Source organism: Rousettus aegyptiacus, unplaced genomic scaffold (assembly GCF_014176215.1).
Source record: "Rousettus aegyptiacus isolate mRouAeg1 unplaced genomic scaffold, mRouAeg1.p scaffold_m13_p_10, whole genome shotgun sequence".
Classification (NCBI taxonomy): domain Eukaryota; kingdom Metazoa; phylum Chordata; class Mammalia; order Chiroptera; family Pteropodidae; genus Rousettus; species Rousettus aegyptiacus.
Window position 1 is genome coordinate 51,577,969 of NW_023416285.1, and position 21,528 is coordinate 51,599,496.

Here is a 21,528-nt window from a genome sequence, read left to right on the forward strand (position 1 = left end):
AAAAGTGGCGGACAAAGAGATGTAATGAAGTTAAATATCGTAGAATATTAATCATAGAATCTTGGTAGTGAGCATATGTACAGTTTTTTCAACTTTTCTGTATGTTTGCAAATTTTCATATAAAATGGGAAAAAATACATGTTAGCTTTATTCCAAGTTTTTTTTTTAAAACATTTAGTGATTGTAAGTTTTAAAAAATATTTTAAAGACATTCAGTATTTAAATGAAAAAAAATCTTATTCTATTTTGCCACTCTGTGGGTGCAATAACACAGAAACACTATTTCTAGAATAGCACTGCATAACAATACACAAGGTGCAGATCTTTCATGAGCGCACTGCTACTTAAACAGACTCCAGAATGAATTTTACTTGAGAAGCTATCTCTTTGTTGGCTCTAAGACTTCTTGCTATCATTCGAAGCTGATTTTTTTGCCAAGTTTAATGAAAGAAGGACTTTGCCTTCTTTTGTTGTACAATATACTAGAACAAAAAGAGAAATCAAGAATATACATCTTACAAATTATCTCATCATAAGAAGAAAACACCTTTTTTTCCTTTTTTCTTTTCAGGTGGTGGAGCTGTTGTTAGCTCGAGGGGCAAATAAAGAGCACAGGAATGTTTCTGATTACACACCTCTAAGCCTGGCTGCTTCTGGTGGCTATGTGAACATTATCAAAATACTACTAAATGCAGGAGCCGAGATTAATTCTAGGCAAGTTTTATTTTCTTTCCACAAGCCACTTAAAGTGTTATGTTAAAGACATTTCAGAACAATTATCTTTTTAATGCCATATTTAGGAAATGCCTACATTATAAATTTAAAATCCAAATTGTTAGATTTTAAAGATTAATTTTATTTAACTATCAGTTACTCTATTTCTTATGGTATACTAAAAGTAAACACATCTTTATGAGTTTTTATTAAGCAAATATGTGCTTTAGAATGAAAAGTTCATCTTAATAATAGCCTAATAATTTCATAATCAATTTTCAGCCCAAATCATTATGTTGAATGAGATACATAATGTATTCTAGTTCTGGGTCTTAAAATATTTCTAATAGAGTCTCGGTTGTATCTTAAAGACTTATTAGGGCTGAGAAAAATGATCATTTTAAATAATCCTGCAAAATAGAGAATTTTAAATAAATCCTAAAATAGAAATTCTATATTGTCATCCAGTTTTTCTGGGACATTTACAATGTATATTTTCCCTTTTGTTCTCCCCATACCTCCAACCTCCAGAACTGGTAGCAAATTGGGCATTTCTCCTCTGATGTTAGCAGCTATGAATGGGCACACAGCTGCCGTTAAGCTCCTATTAGACATGGGCTCTGACATAAATGCTCAAATAGAAACCAATCGGAACACTGCCCTTACCTTAGCCTGCTTCCAAGGAAGAACTGAAGTGGTCAGTCTTCTGCTTGATAGAAAAGCAAACGTGGAACACAGAGCTAAGGTAAGAAAAAGTCTGAGATTTATACATGGATTTATTGCTTTGATATTTAAGGTGTACAGTAGCAATATGCTAAGTATAATCTTAGTATTTTCTAGTAACATTTATCTCACATATATAATCAGAAATTCAGAAATTTCTCTGTATAACTCATTGAAGCATTAACTCTTAAAAATACCTCAACAATAATTTTATAGGTAATAATGATATTAGGATTATCAGCTGAAAGATATGTACCATTGCGAAAGAGAAAAGAGGGAACATTTATTAAATGCCAGTTAACGCCAAGTGCTCGCATCTTACACAGATTTTTTTTTTTTCCAACAAATTGACAGTAGGTAAAATTGTCATCTTTTCATAAGTCCTACTGTAACTCAGAGAGGCAAATAGTGTCAATGCTGAGATTTAGTTGTGAGTCTTTGTAAGAGTGGTACTATTTGTTGCTCCCCCTGATTGTTGTTCTTTAACACTTTAGCTCTTTCCGTTCTCTTGTATGTTGTGTCTTATTTTTCATGCACCTTAGACTGGACTCACACCACTAATGGAAGCTGCCTCCGGCGGATATGCAGAGGTGGGCCGAGTTCTTTTGGATAAAGGTGCTGATGTTAATGCCCCTCCAGTGCCCTCCTCAAGAGATACAGCTTTAACCATAGCGGCAGATAAAGGGCATTATAAATTCTGTGAGCTTCTCATTGGCAGGTATGACATTACCATACCCTACATATGTGAACATGGTGGTGTTAGTGATTACCGTTATCTCTGGGAAAATTGTACTATGTGATTACTTATATAAACTATAAGTACATGTTTTGTTTTAATTTTTAAACCCATCTCTATTATTTTCCGCCCTTCCAGAGCTATGCTACATTGTCTGATTTATTTCAATGCGACCTAGGAATATTTTTCTTCCTTTCTTGTGTGTGTATATGCTTTTAAAGTACTCTAATGAGCTATCTGAACATCCAGCTGTTGTCATCCATATTCACATTTCCCACAGTTTGAGTTGTGCAGAGTACCTCTCAAGTCTTCAGTCTGGCAATAATCTAAATCTTCATCATTAGTTTTTTTGTTCTTTATAGTAACTAGAGCTTTTAAGTGACAGTTAAGGAACTGTTCAAAGTATCAGACAAGATTCAGACTAGTTTTTGCTTTCATTCACTTCGAAGTTGCCTGCCAGTCTTCCAAAAATGCTTGTGTGCTTACTTGGATTTCTGAAAAACCTATGCATGGTGTCCTAAGCAGTAGTATTTACTTATAGCTATTATCATCACTGCTATTTACCATGAGTTTTATCTGTTATGCCTGCTGAGTTCTAAACCTGCATGTTATTTTTAGGTTCATTCTTTTCTGAAGCTAAATACAAATTCATGAATATAAATAATCTCAATATAAATAATCTGTATCTCTAGGATACTGTTTATTTAATATATTGATTATAATATCGACAGAATGTACCTTTATTTTGCACTAAATAAAATTTAACATTTTCTCAGTATTTAAAACTCAGAATTATGAAGTCATTTTTAAAATAAAAAGCAGTTGTTACTGTGCAATTATTTTTTAATTTAGTCATTTTTAATTTGATGACTAGAAATTTGTTATAATGTCATTTTGAGAGAAATGTATTTTAGTCCTTGAATATTAAGCAATTTTAATATTTACAGAATATTTTTGCAGGTTAATAGTGCATTTGTAGTGTTAGCTGTGTCTTTCCGTTTTATTTTAAATAATGATATCTTTGTCATTCATTTAGGGGGGCTCACATTGATGTACGTAATAAGAAGGGGAACACTCCATTATGGCTAGCAGCAAATGGTGGACACCTCGATGTGGTTCAGTTATTGGTGCAAGCAGGTGCAGATGTGGATGCAGCAGATAACCGCAAGATAACTCCTCTTATGGCAGCATTTAGAAAGGTAGAAGTCTTTCATCTTCATTCACATGAATGTTTGTCAGGCTATGAAGTTCATAGTTTAGTGATCACCATAGACTCTCATTTTAGGATTTAACATAAGTGATCAAGGCAGTGAAGTAATAAGCAAATGTTTAATCTGATGGCAACATTGAAAGGGAGACGGGTATCTCAAAAAGCTCATTGGACATAAAAACTATACTTTTAAGAAGTTGTTCCAAGTAATATTTTCAGAATCTAGTTAATCTTTCACAAAATATAAATCTGAGTAACTAATTATTTGTTTATAAATGTTTTGTATTAGCACGACAGATAAAAATTTAACTTTTTAAAAATATTTATTTTTAATCATTGACTTTAATTACCCTGAAAAAAAGAATTAAATAATGAAAACCCAGCTGCCAGTATTTGAAATTACTGGAACTCAAGTGTACTATATTCAGAAGTAGAAGTAAATTTTGTGATAGCAAGAGAAACTTTGTTTCTCTTTCTCTAATGTATAGAATAGCGCTATGTATATGTAATTTGATTTAATGATTTGGTTGATCTCTTAAATGCAGTTTTAGTTTGTTTCTGGGGAAAACATTAATATATCAGGGATTATAATTTTGATTTTGTCATTCTGAGACATGTAGGTAAAATTCCTTGTAGATCATTTTGTTGTATTGAAAATATTTACTATATAAATTGCAAGAAATCATCTCTTCCTTTCTACCTTAATATTCTATGTGACACCTGCTCTTTATACCACCTCTTCCCTGGGTAGTCTAGATTACTTAGCCACTGACTCTGTATTTCTTTTTCCTCACCAATCAAATTTATTCTTTCCTACTGGCTATCTACTTCTTTTCCAAGCAAACTAGCATATCATTATCAAGTTAATCCTCCTAACCAGTCCACTATGTTAGTATCTTCTACAATAATCTTTTCCCGTCTCCCTAATCTCTGTAATACTTTGAAATCCAATCTTAGTTTGTTATTCAAACTCACCATAATCTAGTGCTGTTAGAGTTCCTAATGTGGAATCCTCTTCTTGCTTGGTCTTTTCTTTGTCCCTTTTTCCCACATTACCTTTCTTCTCATCTCAGAACTGCTCACGTCCCTCCTAATTTTTCCAAATTTACTCATTCTTTGGGTATAGTTTAAATCTTCTTTTGTATAAAACTTCTTCCCATCCTATTTGAGCTCACATTGAGATATTATAATTTCTTAAAATTTGTACAAGTTCTACAATCCGTTATCTTCGTCATTCATTTTGACAGATAATATTGTTACTACTCTAATGTTTAACATGCATATATATCTTATCTTTCCATATAGATATAGATTCTTAAGAATAGTGCTTGTCTTTTATACTCTTATATTCATGCCATTATTTATTTTTTTTAATGACTACCATGTACAACTGTAATGGTTGGGGTATTACATTATACAGAGTACAGCAGCCATACTTTTAAATGTGTGATTTAATTAAGGGGTGAAACACACACACACAGTCAAGTAACTGTGAGTTGTCCCATATAAATAGTTTAAATACCGTAGAAGTATTGGCGAGATACTGAAGAATGACGAAAATGGCTTTTGAGCTATTCATTAAAAGATAAGGATAGTTTTAAAAGGTGCAGGTGAATGAATAGGAAGAGATAGATGCAATTGAGGAAGTATACTAAATTTAAACAGCTGTTTATCCAGACTGGCTAAGTTATAGGCGTTGTGTCTTAGAGCAGTTATATGGATTGGAGAGAGTGGAAAGCTTCCTGAAATCTGGTCTGAAGATTTAGGACTTTATTTAGTGAACTGTATTACAGTGAATAATATAATCATAGCTCATGCTTTAGGAATGTGTATTTTATTTCTTTCACACTACCTAGTACAGTGCTGTGCATTCAGTTTTTATCTGAAAGAACAAAATTGTTTTTATTTATTTGATGCTTAGAATTGAAACAGGATTCTCATTTCTACTAAATTAGCTGGGGAAAAAAGAATTTTTTTCTTTCAGACATATCCCCCGTTTCTTCATTCTGATTTTTGGGGTGTATCTCTGTGTGTGTGTTCAATTCAGTGATTTAGATTTTAAAGTAGAGGGTGGAATGAGAATGAACAATGTAGATTTCACTTGTTCAAACCGAAGCCTCTTTTTCATTTATAGTGCAAAAAATACCCAGTTAAATCTTTATTTTGTAGCGCTATTGTCAAAGGAATCTTAAGACAGACTGTAGATTTACTGAATCCTGTTAAAGTCTGTTTTAAAACTGACATTAATATCTATTTTTTAGGGTCATGTGAAGGTGGTGCGCTACTTAGTCAAAGAAGTCAATCAGTTTCCATCAGATTCTGAGTGTATGAGATACATAGCAACCATCACTGATAAGGTAATATGTTGATGAAATTCACCCCACTGTCTGAGCTAGGGATCCCATTTGGTTTTATATACATATATCCAACACTAGAAAACAGTCTTAGTTTGAGCAGTAATGTATGGCATATAGCCATTTTCATTTATCTAGTATTTGGGAATGAAGTATGCTATTTAAGAGTCCCTTTAGATACTTACTTACCTAATGAAGCAATAAAACATTCTCTGCGATAGCATTATCTTTTTAAATAACACTGAACTAATTTGATTTTATATGAACACTAAATAATCTAAAGCAGAAGTTCCCGACAACTTGGCCAGGGACCAGTACCAATCCGTGGCCTGTTAGGAATGGGGCTGCACAGCAGGACGTGAGCATGGGTCAGCAAGTGAAGCTTCGTCTGTATATGCAGCCGCTCCCCAGTGTTAGCATCACTGCCTTAGCGCCATTCAGATCATCGGGCATTAGCTTCTTATAGGAGCATTGGCCCCTGGTGCAAATAGTTATTCATTACTGCTATAATCTGTATGTTTATCTAGACTGATATGTATTGTGAGAACAAGCCCAGTGGATTTTTTATTTAATGCCTAAACAAAAATGAATGTAGCACTTTTAATCATGGCAAGAAAACTTTAATGTCTTTAACATAATGTAAAAGTTGGAGTAACTGTCAGCTTAAGAATGAACTGGCTAGGGCTTTTGCAGAAAAATAGGGAAAATAAATCCTATTAGAGATCTAATTGGTATTTCCCCTGGTGACATTTTGATACTGAGTTTATATGCTCTGAAAATCCAAAGCGCTCAACAAATCTAAAAAGGTCTTTCTATTAAGCTTTCTCAGCAGGTATTACATAATAGTGAGCAGCTTTCCCCTATAGGTTATATTTAACATAGGTAATTCACTGTCTTGCCTGCCTTTAGCTTCTGCTACAATAATTAGTGTTCCTGGGTATCACTGTGTTTTTTTGGTGGGGAGATAAGATTAAAAATAAGGCTTTTGTCTTAATAGGGGAATATCCATTTCCTGTCAAAAACACTACCCCTCAAATGAAATCACTGAGAAAAGTCTATTAATACCTGTTTCTATGAGTTTTTTAGTGATTCTTGCATATGAAATAGCAACAAAGCCTAAATCTGTGAGATGAGAACAGTTCTTGCCAATAAAGTATTTTAAAGTTTTAAATTCTTTAGTTTTTTACATTGACCTTTTCCTTAAGCCCATTAACCAGCTGACATAAATTATTACAGCTCTGCTGTATGATTTCTTATATTAAATTATTGGAGTAAATAATTTAGTTTCCAAAGTAGCAGTCAAGTGGATATTTGAAGAACAGTAGAGGCTCTTTGCTTGTGTATTTTTTAAAAATATGCTTTTATTTGCACTCTCTTTGGCCCTGCTACTGATCTTTATTGCTTATGTTCATTCAAAGTACCTTAATTAATATCCTCATGTTTTCAGGAATCTCTCTAAATGTGAATTGTTTTTTGAGGCTGGAAACATCTTAATTTTTCATTTTAGGAAATGCTGAAGAAGTGTCATCTTTGTATGGAATCAATAGTACAAGCCAAAGATAGACAGGCTGCTGAAGCAAACAAAAATGCCAGCATTTTGTTAGAGGAGTTAGACTTGGAAAAGGTAATGGTAACCGTTACATGTGAAAAATGCCTACTTTTTTTCCCCTCTTGCTTTTTTGCCCTGTAATTTGTAATTTATTCTTTTTCATTTTGTTTCATTTTGTTGTTGCTTTTGCTTTAAATTATGTACATGGTTTTCTCTCCAAGTTTGACTCAAATGGTAGAGAGAATTATGAGTATTTTAAATATCATTAAAAGAATTTTCTTTGTAACCATAAATTAACAAAATTTTATTATAAGAAGTACATTCATGTGGAAGTCAGAAAACCTAGCCTCAAATACTCAGTTTTAGTCTTATGTTAACTAATTAATTTAATCCCCATCCAAATTTATATATACTTCATCGATCCTAGACTTTATAATTTGTTACCAAAAGATTTACTAGAAGATTCAAATGCACTACCAATGAATAATAAACTAGTGAAATACAACCACTTGGTGGAATGTTTAATGAGTACATTTTTTAAATGGATGATTTCTCTTGTACTTTTTTCTCTTTCAGGCAAACTACAGCATCTTTTCCATCTATTCCTAAGGGGAATAATATATTCAAAACAACATAGTTCAGACAGTCCCATAGTTCCTTCTTTAGTCCCCCTTCCTGTCAATAACTGTACTCTAGAAATAGTATTTCATAGCAGGAAAAAAATTGGTTGGCCATGAATATTATAGAATACATATTCTGACATATTTCATCTACTAAAAACGGTTAAAAATGCTATAAAATGTAGAATGTACTATTTAAATTTATAAAGTGATAACTACACCCTTTAGAGTTAAGTTCATTCTTTTCTGTTATACTTGCTGACTTTGTTAAGCTATATATTTCATTTCATCTTGCATAAAGAAAATATGAATTCTTAACATTTTATTCTAATTTAAATGTAAAAATACATTTATGGAAAAATATATTTAATATTGGAGATTCTTCATTTAAAATTTCTGGCTTAGGTTCTTATCAAACAAATGTTAGCCATTTTGAGGTTTTAAAAAAATATTTCATCTTTTTATTTCATTTTCACTGTTAGAAGTCCTATAACTATTATTTGACCTATTGTCACATTCAGTTTCATCTATTTATTTAATACCAGGAAATATAATAGAGTCAGGTTTTATGATAAAATACATACTATTTTAGTCTTCTCAGTAAAAGTATTATTACCCTCATATTCCGGATGGAGAAGTTAAGTAACTTGCCTAAGCTAGGCTAGGATTTGAACCTAGTTTTTTTATTCTGAATTCCCTGGTTCCTTCTCCTCCCTTAATTGAATGTAACCTACCTCTTAATTCTTTCTTCCTAAAGTATTATAATACCCTAAGAAATAGTTATTTTATGAATTGTTTCTTTTTGCATTTTTGTGAGTCTTGAGGCATTTTTTTCTATAGCTGAGACACATACCTATTTTTAAATAAAATCTTTACCTTTGATGTTTCTACATTACGTTAAATACATTTAGAGATTTATTGCATACCTGTGGATTACAGAGTAGGAAGCAGCTTTTTGGAGATATCCTATTAAGGAGATCTGTTTTCAATCAACTTCAATGTTTCTTTTTTCTTTATTGCATTGTATTAATTTTAAACTATGAAGTATGCAGAGATAACTAAAGAAAACCATGTCATCATTATAAGTTAAATAAAGTTAAAAACCTTGAATGGTAACTAAAATTCTCACTTTTATAATTTTAAAGCCTTTTACTGACCATGCTTTTTTTTTTTTTTTTTTTTTTTGCTCCTGTTGCGCCTCCTGCCTCTGATGTCCCTTTCAGATGCCTCATATTTTAGTCTCCCTTCCACAAATACTCTTTCTACTCTTCTTGCCTTCTGTATTTTTACTTTCTAACATTCTAAATGCTGTATTTTACTTAGTTATTTTGTTTGTCTCTCTACCACTAGAATGTGTGCACCACAAAATGGTTCCTGGCATGTTGTAAAGGCACTCAATAAATATTTGGTGAACAACTTAATATTGATGGAGATGGTGTGTGTACTCTTAAAAAACAGAATCATGGAAACATATTACTTTAATACTTGTTTTTCCCTCAATAACTGATAGGTATTAACAATTAATAGTGTTTTAAATAAGTGCAGAATATACTCTAGTTTCCAGCTTTTTGTCACTATAAATAAGGTTGCAATAAACATCCTTATACATATTTTCTTATATTTTGGTGCTTTTATTTTTATAGAGCAAGTTTCTTCACTATGGTCCATATGTTTTAAATTTGATACTTTCAGAATATTTTTCTACTGTCATCAGTAATACATGATTATTGTTTTCTTGAGTTTCTTAATCATAAATTAGATGCAAATTGATTGTTCCACATGCACTGATACTTTGTAAATAGTTTTGAATGGGGGCGGTACATAGATAGAATTCTTAATTATAGAGGAGACTCTTCTCTCCTGAACTCTAGCCTAATATTTCTATTTGAAAAAATTACTAGATTGGGATCTGATAGGGTTCGGTTAACTGTTTTTAGTTCTAGTTTATATTTAGTAAAAAATGCTTTTTTAACTTCTGAGACAGTACATTCTGGCTCTACCATTTCTGATTTAGAAACATCACTAGGTTTGCTCTGGTCTAAGTTGATGTTCTGCATGGTAACTTAGCGCTTGTATAAAGATGCTGCTTTGATCAGCCTTTCTAAAATTTTAGTAGGTTTGTAAAAACTGCTGTTGAGAATACTGCCCATTTTATTTATCAGATTCATTCCCTTACCATTATTCAGCAAACACTTATTCACTATGTGGTAGAGTCTCTGCTCTGGAGCAGTTCATCTGGTCAAACTATGGAATCGTCATGCAGTTAATTGCCTGTTCTCTTAGGACATTAAAAATGAGACTATATTCTTAGCTATTAAGACCCTTAGTGAATATTGTTGGTTTTCAGGTTTGATATTTGTTTCACCCTTCCACTTAATTATTTATTGTTTTTCTCCTTTTTCTTTGTAAACTTTCATAACCTTGTAGGGAGTTAAGTAGGGTATATTTTAATTGTATTCCTAATAGATATTTTCTTTTTTTTTTTTTTCTTTTGCCATCACTGTAAGCTTTTGATATGTCCATCTCACAATTTTAATTTTATATATTTCATTCTCTGATGGAACTTACTACCTTTTTAATTTTTCTCTCTCTAGAATTCTGTATTTCCCCAGTTTAACTCATTCTCCCACTCATGTACACCACTCTTTATTACTTTCTCCTTTAGTCCCCTCCCCTCCCCACCCACACTTACAATACATCCTTTCCTTTACCCTCAGTTGATCACCTAGCATCCTACATCAGTCAGAAAACTGAAGCATCAGAAGAAAACTGCCAAAGACTTTCCCAGTCACCAATCTCTGTACCCATATGCTTTCTACTAGTTACTAAGTAAACTTTCTATAACTACTCCCTCCATTTGTGAACTAGATCTTATGTGGCCTCCCTTACTCAAAACGTTGCAATAGCAATTCTCTTTCTTGCTTTTTTTTTTTTTTAATCATCTATTCCCCCTGTCCTGGATTATTCTCATTATCATACAAGCTTATTTCTTCAATTTAAAACCTTCCCAATTTTTAGCTACAAGCCCATTTTTTTACTCCCCTTTGCAGCAAAGCCCGTTATCTATTTTGACTGTCTCTAATTTCTTCCTCTTTATCTACTCCTGCCAGGCTAATAACTCCCACAACTCCACCAAAACAAACTGTGCTTTTATGGTCTCCAGTGACTTTCAAGTAGCTAAATCTAAACATTACCTCTCTATCCATATTGGACTAAGCCTAATAACACCTGACACACACTTCACTTGGACTGTTACAGTATTTGGTTTTTCTCCTTCCTCTCTTGATGTTTCTTCTGTGTCTTCTTTGTTAGTTCCTCCTCATTTCCCCTTCTTGGTGAGCCCCTTAACTCATTACATGATCTACTTCTTTATCCTTTGGTCATCTCATCCTGCTTCTTAACTTTATATACCAGCTGATCCCAAATTTACATATTTTGCCCAGACGCCTTCCCTGAACACCAACACCACATACACAACTTGCTACTCAACATGTCCATTTGGATAGCTAATTAGACATCTCATACTTGTGTCTAAATGTGAACTTCTATCTTTGCCCACCCCAAACCCACAACTCTGCCTTGTAATTACTCAGGCTAAAAACCTTAAAGTCATCCTTGATTCCTCTCTATCCTCTAATGTGTTGGAAAATCTTGTTACCTTTGCCTTAGAACTATATCTAGAATCCTTATCACTTTTCATCACTTCTTACCCTGGTTCAAGTCATTAATATTATCCCTTACATGTATTATGACAGTAGTTACTTAACTGGTCTTACTGATTCCATTATTGCTCTTTATTTTTCATTTAGCACTTAGAGGGATCCTCAGATCATTTAAATGAAATCATGTCACTCTTCTGCTCAAAACCCTCAAAATAAAAGATTGACTTTAAAATGCTCTGCCAGGCCTTGGGTGATCAAGGCCTCTGATACTCTGGCAGTTTTTTTCTACTACTCTCACTGGCCTACTAGAACATTCCAGGCCTCCAGGCCTGTTTGAACCTACTTAGAGCTTATGACTGGCTGTTCTCTTTGCCTGAAACACTTCAAATCTTTTAGATGTGTGCTTAAACTTCACCTTCATGAGGCTTAACGCTGGTCATTTATTTAAAATCAAAACTCCTTACCTGTTTCCATATATACAATTGTCTCCCCCCTGCTCCAGTATTCCTGTTTTACTTTATATTAGACACCTTTTTAAAAACTATGTCCGGTCAGCCTTCCCTATCTGCAGATTTTGCATATGCACATTCAGCCAACTAAGGAACAAATTTTGGGGAAAAAATGTTAAATTATTGCTCACGTGTACCATTTAGTTAGGCCTACCATGGCTACGTCTGTACTGAACATGTACATACTTTTGTTTCTTGTCATTATTTCCTAAAAAATACAGCATAATAACCATTTATGTAGCACTTAAATTGTATTAGATAATATGTCATATAAGAGATGATTTAAAGTATACAGGAGGCCATGTGTAGGTTATATGCAAATACTATGCCATTTTATATAAGGGATTTGCACATTCTCAGATTTTGGTATCTATAGGGTTATGGGTGCTGGTCCTGGAACCAATCCCCCATGGTTACTAAGGGATAACTGTAATGTGTGTTTTATGTTTATCATTTGTGGCCTTTCCCACCCCCAAACTAAATGATAGCTTCCTAAGCTTTATGAGGTCAGGGGTATTTTTGTGTAGTTTACAGATGAGTTATAAGAGACAAGAACTATGCTTAGTATGTAGCAAGTTATCAATAAATTTTCATTGGCTCCATCTCCTTATTTCCCCTGGTAGTTTTTGACCTTTCAGTTGCTATCACTACCCATCATTTAAAAATGAAATTTTGATGTCGCTTTCAGCTGCTTCCCATTCCCTACATACGAGTGTCATGTTAACTTAATCCAGTACCTGACACCCATTAAAATCCCTACATGTTAGCTGTATCAGTATTTCATCATCACTTTTAATTGAGCTTTGGCGGTCTCTTTATGATGAGCCTTCTGTTCAGTCCTCTTGAGTTATCACTTCTCACCTCAAGTATTGCAGTCAGCTTCTAAAAGCCTGCTTTATAAATAAATGCCTTTGCCTCTGTCACCTTTTGCCTTCAATCTAATTTTTCTTTGTTTCATCGTAACTCTTCCACAGTTCCCTTAATTTTCTAATACACAGATGGGATTGCCTTACTCCCTCAGAAAATCTTCAGTCTTTCTTCATTGTTTGCATGGGAAATTCCAAACATTCAGGTCTTCCTATCTTCTCCAGGCTCATCACTCACTATGATTTTCTACCTGTCATGTATCTCATTCACTTTAATATATACAAATTATATACAGATTTGTAGATGGTGTTTCTTTGTACTGCTTCTTCCTAAATCCTTCAATTCTCATCTTAAAAATCTTAATTCTCATTTGTTTTCTGAACCCTCAAAAAAACACGAGTTGGGTTAGTGCCCTTTCCTCTGCCACAGTTATTACCACTCTTTTATCTTTATTGTCTGCTGTTTCATTAATTCCTACCTTCTGCCTACAACTTAATCAAGGTAACTATCCTAATGAAGCTTTACCTCAAACTTAGTATTTTATTTCCTTCTCCAAATATTTTAAGAGAATAATCTTATTGACTCTACTTTAAAAATGTTTAATCCTCAGTCCAGGACCATTTGCCTGTTTCCCCACTACTCAGTGAGCTAAAACTATGTCAGAGATCACCAGTGACATTTTAACTGCCAAATCTTGTTACCTCTTTTCAGTTCTTACTGATACTTTGTAATACTTGCAAATGTCTATTTGCCTTCCTTCATGAAATTCTTTCTTCCCATTGAAGCCACTTTCTCCTAATTGTCTTTCTGTGCCTGATTGTGCCTTCCTGAAGTCTCATTTACTCTTTTTATTTTTTAAATTTTTCAGGCAAGGCAACCCTTGGTTGACCTCACAGATTGCAAGGACCTTATCAACTTACAATTCCTTATTTTTAATTTTTTTATGCCTACAGCACCTGGTCTTCCTAAGTGGTCTCCCATCCAAGTACTAAGCAGGCCCAACCCAGTTTAGCTTGTGAGATCAGACGGGATTGGGTTTATTCTGGGTTGCATGGCTTTAGACTACTGACTACTCTTCTTTTTAAATATTGGATATTCCCCTCCCCCCTCCCATATATGTGCACATAAATATACACATGCATAGCTATAACTTTTTCCCTTTGATAATCTTATTTAATTTATTAATTTCAACTACCACCTGCAAATTTATGATGCCTGTTAAATCTATCTATTTTGTCTAATTAATTTTAGAGAGTTTCATCCCTTGTAGGTCCTTTTGCACCCATAGTCTGAGATCTCTTCCACAAAGAGTTTCCTTAGGACCTCTGATTTATGCACCACTTCTTAGTGAGTTCAAGGGGTTAGTAAGATCTATGAGATTACCAGTCTTAGAATTTTAAAATTTAGAAACAAGAGTAAATACCTAGCCCTTAGGACTAAACTCTTATTTACAGTTTGAAGATCTAGACTTTTCTCCTGTTGCCAAAGGGTTAGCTTCCATCCACTGAAATTACTGTTAAGGCTCTAGAGGTATTAGCATACCTAAGACCCAGCCCCACCCACACACTAAGGCCTACCCTAGCCCATCACTCCATATCTAGGACATGTGTGCTTGATGAAAGCCTACTTTCTGATTTAAACTTTAATATTTTTTTAAAAGTTTCCCCCCTCCCTTGAATACCAGTCACAATTACCTCCTGCCACAGGATAAATTTAAAAATCTAGCCAAATCAAAAATCCATCCTAAGCCAAAAGTCCTAAACTTGTTATTTTGATTCCCCACAAGCTGTTTTCTATACATTTCTCCAGGCTTTTCTGTTCGTACAAACATGATACAGATTCAGATGCTTTATTATTCCTAATTCTGAATTGGCGAGTCTTAACATATATCGATAGACTCAGTTGCTTTGACAGTATTTTTCTGATACACCTTTCCCCCTAACTTTTACTTCTCTCCCCCGTAAACTTACCATTTATTCCGTCAAAATCGAGCAAGACAGGACAACCACAGGCCTCCCTCACTGGAGCTCTGGCAGAGAAAGCACTTTTCCTGAGGATGGGCAGCTAGCCTCAATAAAGTCAGGCTCTTTTTAATGAGCTGAGTCACACATGCTCAATTCCTTCTTTCAAAATCACCAATCAGATATTACTCCTCCTCCCCTGCAGTAAACTAGGGAGTGAAGGTCACCAAACAATTACTGTTTTCTTCCTAGTCCTTCTGAAAGGTCAAAAGCTCCTCCCTCTCCTGGTCTTCACACTGGAGCTTGTGTATTTCTGGAGGACCAGCAAAAATTTCTAGGGGGTGCTATTGAGACAATTTCTACAATTTCTAATTTCCATTTGTTTCCTTTCCTGAAATCTTATCTGTCTGAGAAAACACCAGTGTTCTACAGATTTTCCTTAACCATTTTTCTCTTCAGGAATAAAAGACATATCTCTACACCCAACAGAATACAGTTATGGTGTATTGCCCCAGATATAATAACTTTAAAGATGGGCAAAACCTTTCAGAGATAATTTGCAAAGGCAAGAGGAGAATCTAGCAAAAGGCTTAAAAAAATGAAGTAAGACATTTTCTGATGAAAAGTAAGTCTTATTTGGCATAGGAGCTCGTCTTTGAGCTCTGGTTTCATTAGTTAGGATATTGTGACATTTCCTGTAAACTGGGTATTATTGTTTTGACATATAGCATTTAAAATACATATAAACATATATATAGAACACTAGATTATAGACAAAAACATGTTAGAGGACACGCAAACAAAATAGTTGGAATATGATTGTCCCAACTTATGAACCAAAGAAGAAAATAGTTAAAGTAGCTTATTAAAACATGTTATTGGATTTTTAAACTTATTCTTATTTTGGGGGGCTATGAAAGTAATGTACTCACTTTGACAAATAGAAACAATGTGTAGTTGTATAAAGTAAAATTGAAACTTAACCATCTTTCTGCTACCCCTTTCTAGTTCCACTCTCTGGAGGTAGTCATTAGAAAGCCTTTGAATTGAATGCTCAGTCTTTTCCATACTTCTGCAAATAGACACACATAAAGGTTTCCTTCCCCTATAAATAGGATCATTGGTCTGCAATGTGCCCTTTTTTATTCTATCAATTATAAATTATGAGCATTTTTTCCAAGTATTTATTTAGAACACTTTTCAGGGCTGCTGGGTATTTTGTGAATATATATTGTTAATTTATCTACTCCCACCATTGATAGATTTAACTTATTTCCATTTATTGCCATTATAATTATTTTTGCAGTGGAAATTATTGAACCTATATTTTTTTCACTAGAGATAGTTATTTTACAAAGAAGAAATTATTAGGATAAGCAGTTCGTAATTTTCATAGGAGGCTTTCAAATGACCTTTCCTAAAATGTAAATATGTTTACCTTTAGCAATATAAGAAAGAATTCATTTTCCAAAACTTATGCTGATACCTGGTATCTTATTTATTTATCTACTTACTTTTTTTTTTTTTTTTTAAGCTCCTACAGCGCTGGGTATTCCTAGGTGGTCTCCCATCCAAATACTAACCAGGCCCGACCTTGTTTAGCTTCCGAGATCAGATAGGATCGGGCACTTTCAGGGTAGCATGGCTGTAGACTTATCTTTTTTATTTTTGCCAAATTAGTGAATGAAACATGGTACTTTGTTATTTTAATTTACATTTCTTTCGTGATTATGAAGCCCTGTTTATCATTCATCCATTTTAAAATTAGATTTTTTATTATTAATTTGATCTTGGCCCTTTACAAATATTTTCTCTTTATAGTAATTTGAATATAATCTTGATTGAACAATGAATTGAATTCTGTGACTGAATTTTATGGTATCCTGTTTCTCTTGTGAAAAAATGACGTGACAACTTTTTTTCCACGGTAAATTTCAATGTTATAATTCTGTTTTTTTGATTCTTTAACAGTTAAGGGAAGAAAGCCGGAGGCTGGCTTTGGCTGCCAAAAGAGAAAAGAGAAAGGAGAAGAGAAGAAAGAAAAAGGAAGAACAAAGAAGAAAACTAGAAGAAATCGAAGCCAAAAATAAAGAGAACTTTGAACTCCAAGCTGCTCAAGAAAAAGAAAAGCATAAAGTTGAAGGTATTTTTTCGAAACAACCACCTAATTAGTTTCATATGATACATTTTGTTGAAAATTATATTTTCTTAAATATCAATAACTTAAACTAAAAATAGATTTCTAAGTTATTAAGCCCTTACAGTATTATGTGCTATTTTCACTTATTGACTTCTCCCCAGCTTTTTATTATGAAGATTTTCGAACTTACAGACAAGTCGAAAGAATGATAAAACAAACACCTGAATACACTTCACCTAGATTTTAAAAATAAACGTTTTACCGTATATTTATTTCATCTTTTTTTTCTCCAAATCTTACACGTATTTTCTAAGCCATCTGAAAGTAAATTGCAGACATCCTGACATTGCACCTGTAAAACTTCAGTGCACATCGTAAGAATATTTGCTTACATAATCATAATACCTAATAAAAAATTAACAGTAATTTAGTCACCTCATCTACAATCCAGACCATATTCAGATTTTTCTCAAATAAGCTAATTATTTTTAATTAGGTTCTGACTAAAAGATTATTTGTGATGATAGTGTGAGGAGGAACCATTGCCATTAAAACCATCAAATATGTGTGCAGTTGTGTGTGTAGCTGTTTTTGTGGGTGGGGTGTTAACTTCCCTCGCCCCTGCCCCAGCCTTTTATTTGGAAAAAAATTTGAGCCATGAAAAATTTAAGGGTTAGCATGATGAACACCTGAATGTCTCCTAGAGTCTTGTAACATTTTGGCACATTTGTTTTGTTTATCATTTTTCCTCTCTCTTTCTTTGAACAGTTTGCATGTAAGCTGTATGCATCATGCGAAATCAGCCCTAAATACTTGAGTATGTATTTCCCAGAAAAAGAACATTATTTTACATAATCATGATAACATTATTATACCCAAGACATTTAATAATTATGTAATAAATGTAATATGTAATATATATTCATATTTCCCAAATTGTCTCCAAAATATTCCTTGCAGTGCCTACTATGCATTGTTTAGGACTCAGGGGCAGAGACTAGATCAGTCATATCCATCTCATTACTAATGAATGCTGGAATAACTGATGACTTTATTTCTAATAGTAGCAAGGTAACTCCTGGGTTCATTTTTCTTCAAGTGCTTAAAGCTAAATATATCCTAAGAACACTTAGAACTTGCTAATTCAGTATTGCTACTTTTACAGATGAGCCTGAAGTCTTGACAGAGCCTCCAAGTGCCACAACCACTACTACCATAGGTATATCTGCAACCTGGACAACTTTAGCAGGTTCCCATGGTAAAAGAAATAATACCATAACTACAACCAGTTCAAAGAGGAAAAACAGGAAAAATAAAATTACTCCAGAAAATGTTCAAATTATATTTGATGATCCACTACCAATCTCATACAGTCAACCAGAGAAAGTGAATGGAGAGTCCAAGAGCAGCAGCACCAGCGAGAGTGGGGACAGTGATAATATGAGGATTTCCAGCTGTAGTGATGAAAGTAGTAACAGCAACAGCAGCCGAAAGAGTGACAATCATTCACCTGCTGTGGTCACTACGACCATGACCAACAAGAAGCAGCCATCAGTTCTGGTTACATTTCCAAAGGAGGAGAGAAAACCTGTTTCTGGCAAGGCTTCAGTAAAGTTAGTTCTAATTTTTACTTACTGTTTATCATGAAACACTTTGTTACTGAATTTTTTGGTAAAGCAAGCAAATTAACTGGCAGAATAAGGATTTGTGTTTGTGCTAAAGAAGGCACAATTTCATTTGATTTGCAGAAAAGGCTATTTTTTTAGATTATGTATTAATGAGAGAAAAAAATTATTTTTACTGTATAGTTTATCATTTTGGTTGTTAAACTTAGCCCATGAGAAGTACAGATTGTGGTTTCTCGGGGGATTATTGTGATTCAGCTCTGCTAAATTCGATCTCTACGTAGTGTCTTAAAAATTGGCTCTTCATGTTATGTGAAATATTGAAAAGTGAAAAATAAGCTCTTCATTTGTTTACTATATTTATTCTAAAAAGAATAAATTTATGTAGTTGATTGCCTTTATCATTTAAAAAATCTGCATCCGTTCTATGTTTAATGTATTTCTCCTCCCTCTGTTAAAGATTGTCAGAGACTGTCAGTGAAGTAACCAGTAATTCTCTGTCTACTTGCACAAAATCTGGTCCATCTCCCCTTTCCTCTCCAAATGGGAAGTTAACAGTAGCAAGTCCTAAGCGTGGACAAAAGAGGGAAGAAGGGTGGAAAGAAGTTGTAAGAAGGTGAGTAATTGTTTTATTGTTTTTCTCATTCTTTTTCTGTGCTTTATCTCATAGTCAAGTATGGTTTACTACCTTACAGTTAAATTCCTCAAAGTATTCCAAAGGTTGTGAACTGGTGGCCCAAGGCTGAATCTGGCTAACAGAGACAACCTTATCCTATTTTAGTAGGGGAAAAGTATGTACTAATATTCGTAAAATTGGGAGATTTTACATAAAAAGATAGATGACCGTGGTATCTGCTTGACCCCCCTGGGTACTGGTATTGGTGGAGAACTAATGTAAATTCATTTAGGTGATAGATTGGGTTTTGTTCAAATTTGTAATCTTAGAGCCCAGTTTGTAATATCTACTACATGTTTGTAACTATTTGAAGAATGAATAAATATTAGTTTAAAACAATTCTTGTCTTTAAATTATAGGATATCTTTACTTTAAGGATTTTAGTACTAAAATATTTTATCATATTTTGCTTGGGATTTTTATACTAATTTGTGTCAAAAAGTAAGACAGTATCCCTGAAACTAAAAGGTGATATCACAAACTTAGAAAGGATGTAATCCATTATAAATCTTTGATAATCTGTTTTAAAGAACTTCCCAGAAATTCCATGAAAAAATTAAACTTTTGATTATTTGAAACAAGAGCTGTCTTTATCTCACTTTGTCTCAAACATACACATTAATTTATTCACATACACACTATTGAACTAATTGAAATCACAACATCAGAGTACTCTCTATACAAAAGTAAGGTAATTCATGTTTCTACATGCATTTTATATTGTGATATACAAAGGAATTCTTAACTAATTTGAAAATAATGATTACTGACTTATTCTTATTTCCTTTGGGGAAGAGGGAATTATCAAGTAACTTAGTTATGTGTATAAAAGGGCAGGGATCATACCTTACCTTTTAAAAAATATAACATTTTAATATTTAATCAGTCATTCCAGATAATTTTCTTGTTCATAATTGGCTCATTCTCTTTATTTAAAGTTGTACTGCATTTCTTCTAGAAGTGTTCTTTAATTTATACTTGTCAGAAATTTGTATCCACCTTTCCTGGATGTGAATATTTAAAATTGTAATTTTGTGAGTGTTAAATGGATTTTGCTTTTTTGAAATTCCAGTAGACTTTTCTGTTTTCTCACACTACTGAACATCCTTTTACTGAGTTTCCATATTTTAGATAATCATTTTAATGCCCGTAGAAGAATGCAGGGAAACAGTGAACTTTTAATATCATCCTTTCAGTTATATATTACAGAATAAAAAGAAGAATGAGAGTCAGTCACCTAAATATGCCCACAAGAAGCCACGCTTGACTCTTTGGGCAAGATTCGGTGCTCAAACCACTGCGTATTTAGGATATCCTGTTAAAGCACTAATGGCATGGTGTGGTAGTTTTCTAACTTGGTGTCTACATAGTCAATGTATGTGGACAGGAACCCATGTCTACCTTATTGGCTATTAGTATTTGCATTAGCAGAGTGCATGTCTACATAGTATGTACTTTACAGGTATTAATGAAGCATGAAATGAAAGTCAAAAAAACCTAAGTCTTTGGTAATGAGATGAGAAGCTATGGTAAAACTTTATCTTTCCCTTTCCCCTCTCTATCCTGTAACTCCTCCCTTCCTTCTCTTTCCTCCTTCTCCTCTCTTTTCTCTCTGTCTCCTACTCCCTCTCTTTTTCTCTCTTTCCTGAGATACCCTGTTCTCACCTAGAGTTAGAATAGATAGAATAGGCTTATTCAACAATATCTATCCTGTATTTACAGAAATGTATTTTCATAATACTACTTATTTTAATCTAAACTATTGAGATTAATGATTTATTTTAATTTATTTTTCTAACTTTTAAACAGGTCAAAGAAAGTATCTGTTCCATCAACTGTGATATCCAGAGTGATTGGAAGAGGAGGCTGTAATATTAATGCTATTCGGGAGTTCACTGGTGCACACATAGATATTGATAAGCAGAAAGACAAGACAGGAGACCGGATAATAACTATAAGGCAAAATTTTGTCTTTTTTATGTTTTCTTCCTTTGCGTTTTATTACACTATAGCTTAATGAAATATAAGCATTTGAGTTTTTAGTGGAACATTTTAAAAACATACTTTCTAAAATAATTCTAGAAGATAACATTTACAGTTTTTTTTTTCTAATTCATATATTCTTGTGATGTATTTCAAAGGGCTTTAAAGGAAGTGTGTCGGTGGGGCAAAGTTTTAGATG

At 33.4% G+C, this 21,528-nt stretch overlaps 1 protein-coding gene and 2 pseudogenes across 7 annotated transcripts in view; 1 reads left to right on the forward strand and 2 right to left on the reverse strand.

The window, feature by feature from the left end:
* ANKRD17 (ankyrin repeat domain 17) overlaps window positions 1–21,528 on the forward strand; it is a 136,600-nt gene that overhangs the window by 98,795 nt on the left and 16,277 nt on the right. For all 7 annotated transcript variants that reach the window (XM_036227870.1, XM_036227875.1, XM_016154023.2 and 4 more), the window contains 10 exons: window positions 572–714; window positions 1,246–1,459; window positions 1,980–2,155; window positions 3,210–3,372; window positions 5,645–5,740; window positions 7,245–7,361; window positions 16,877–17,048; window positions 18,211–18,658; window positions 19,131–19,286; window positions 21,156–21,305. In XM_036227870.1, coding sequence (XP_036083763.1) covers window positions 572–714; window positions 1,246–1,459; window positions 1,980–2,155; window positions 3,210–3,372; window positions 5,645–5,740; window positions 7,245–7,361; window positions 16,877–17,048; window positions 18,211–18,658; window positions 19,131–19,286; window positions 21,156–21,305 — 1,835 coding nt within the window. The remainder of the gene's footprint in view (window positions 1–571; window positions 715–1,245; window positions 1,460–1,979; window positions 2,156–3,209; window positions 3,373–5,644; window positions 5,741–7,244; window positions 7,362–16,876; window positions 17,049–18,210; window positions 18,659–19,130; window positions 19,287–21,155; window positions 21,306–21,528) is intronic.
* LOC118609198 lies at window positions 13,889–14,007 on the reverse strand (annotated as a pseudogene).
* Window positions 16,440–16,558, reverse strand: LOC118608959 (annotated as a pseudogene).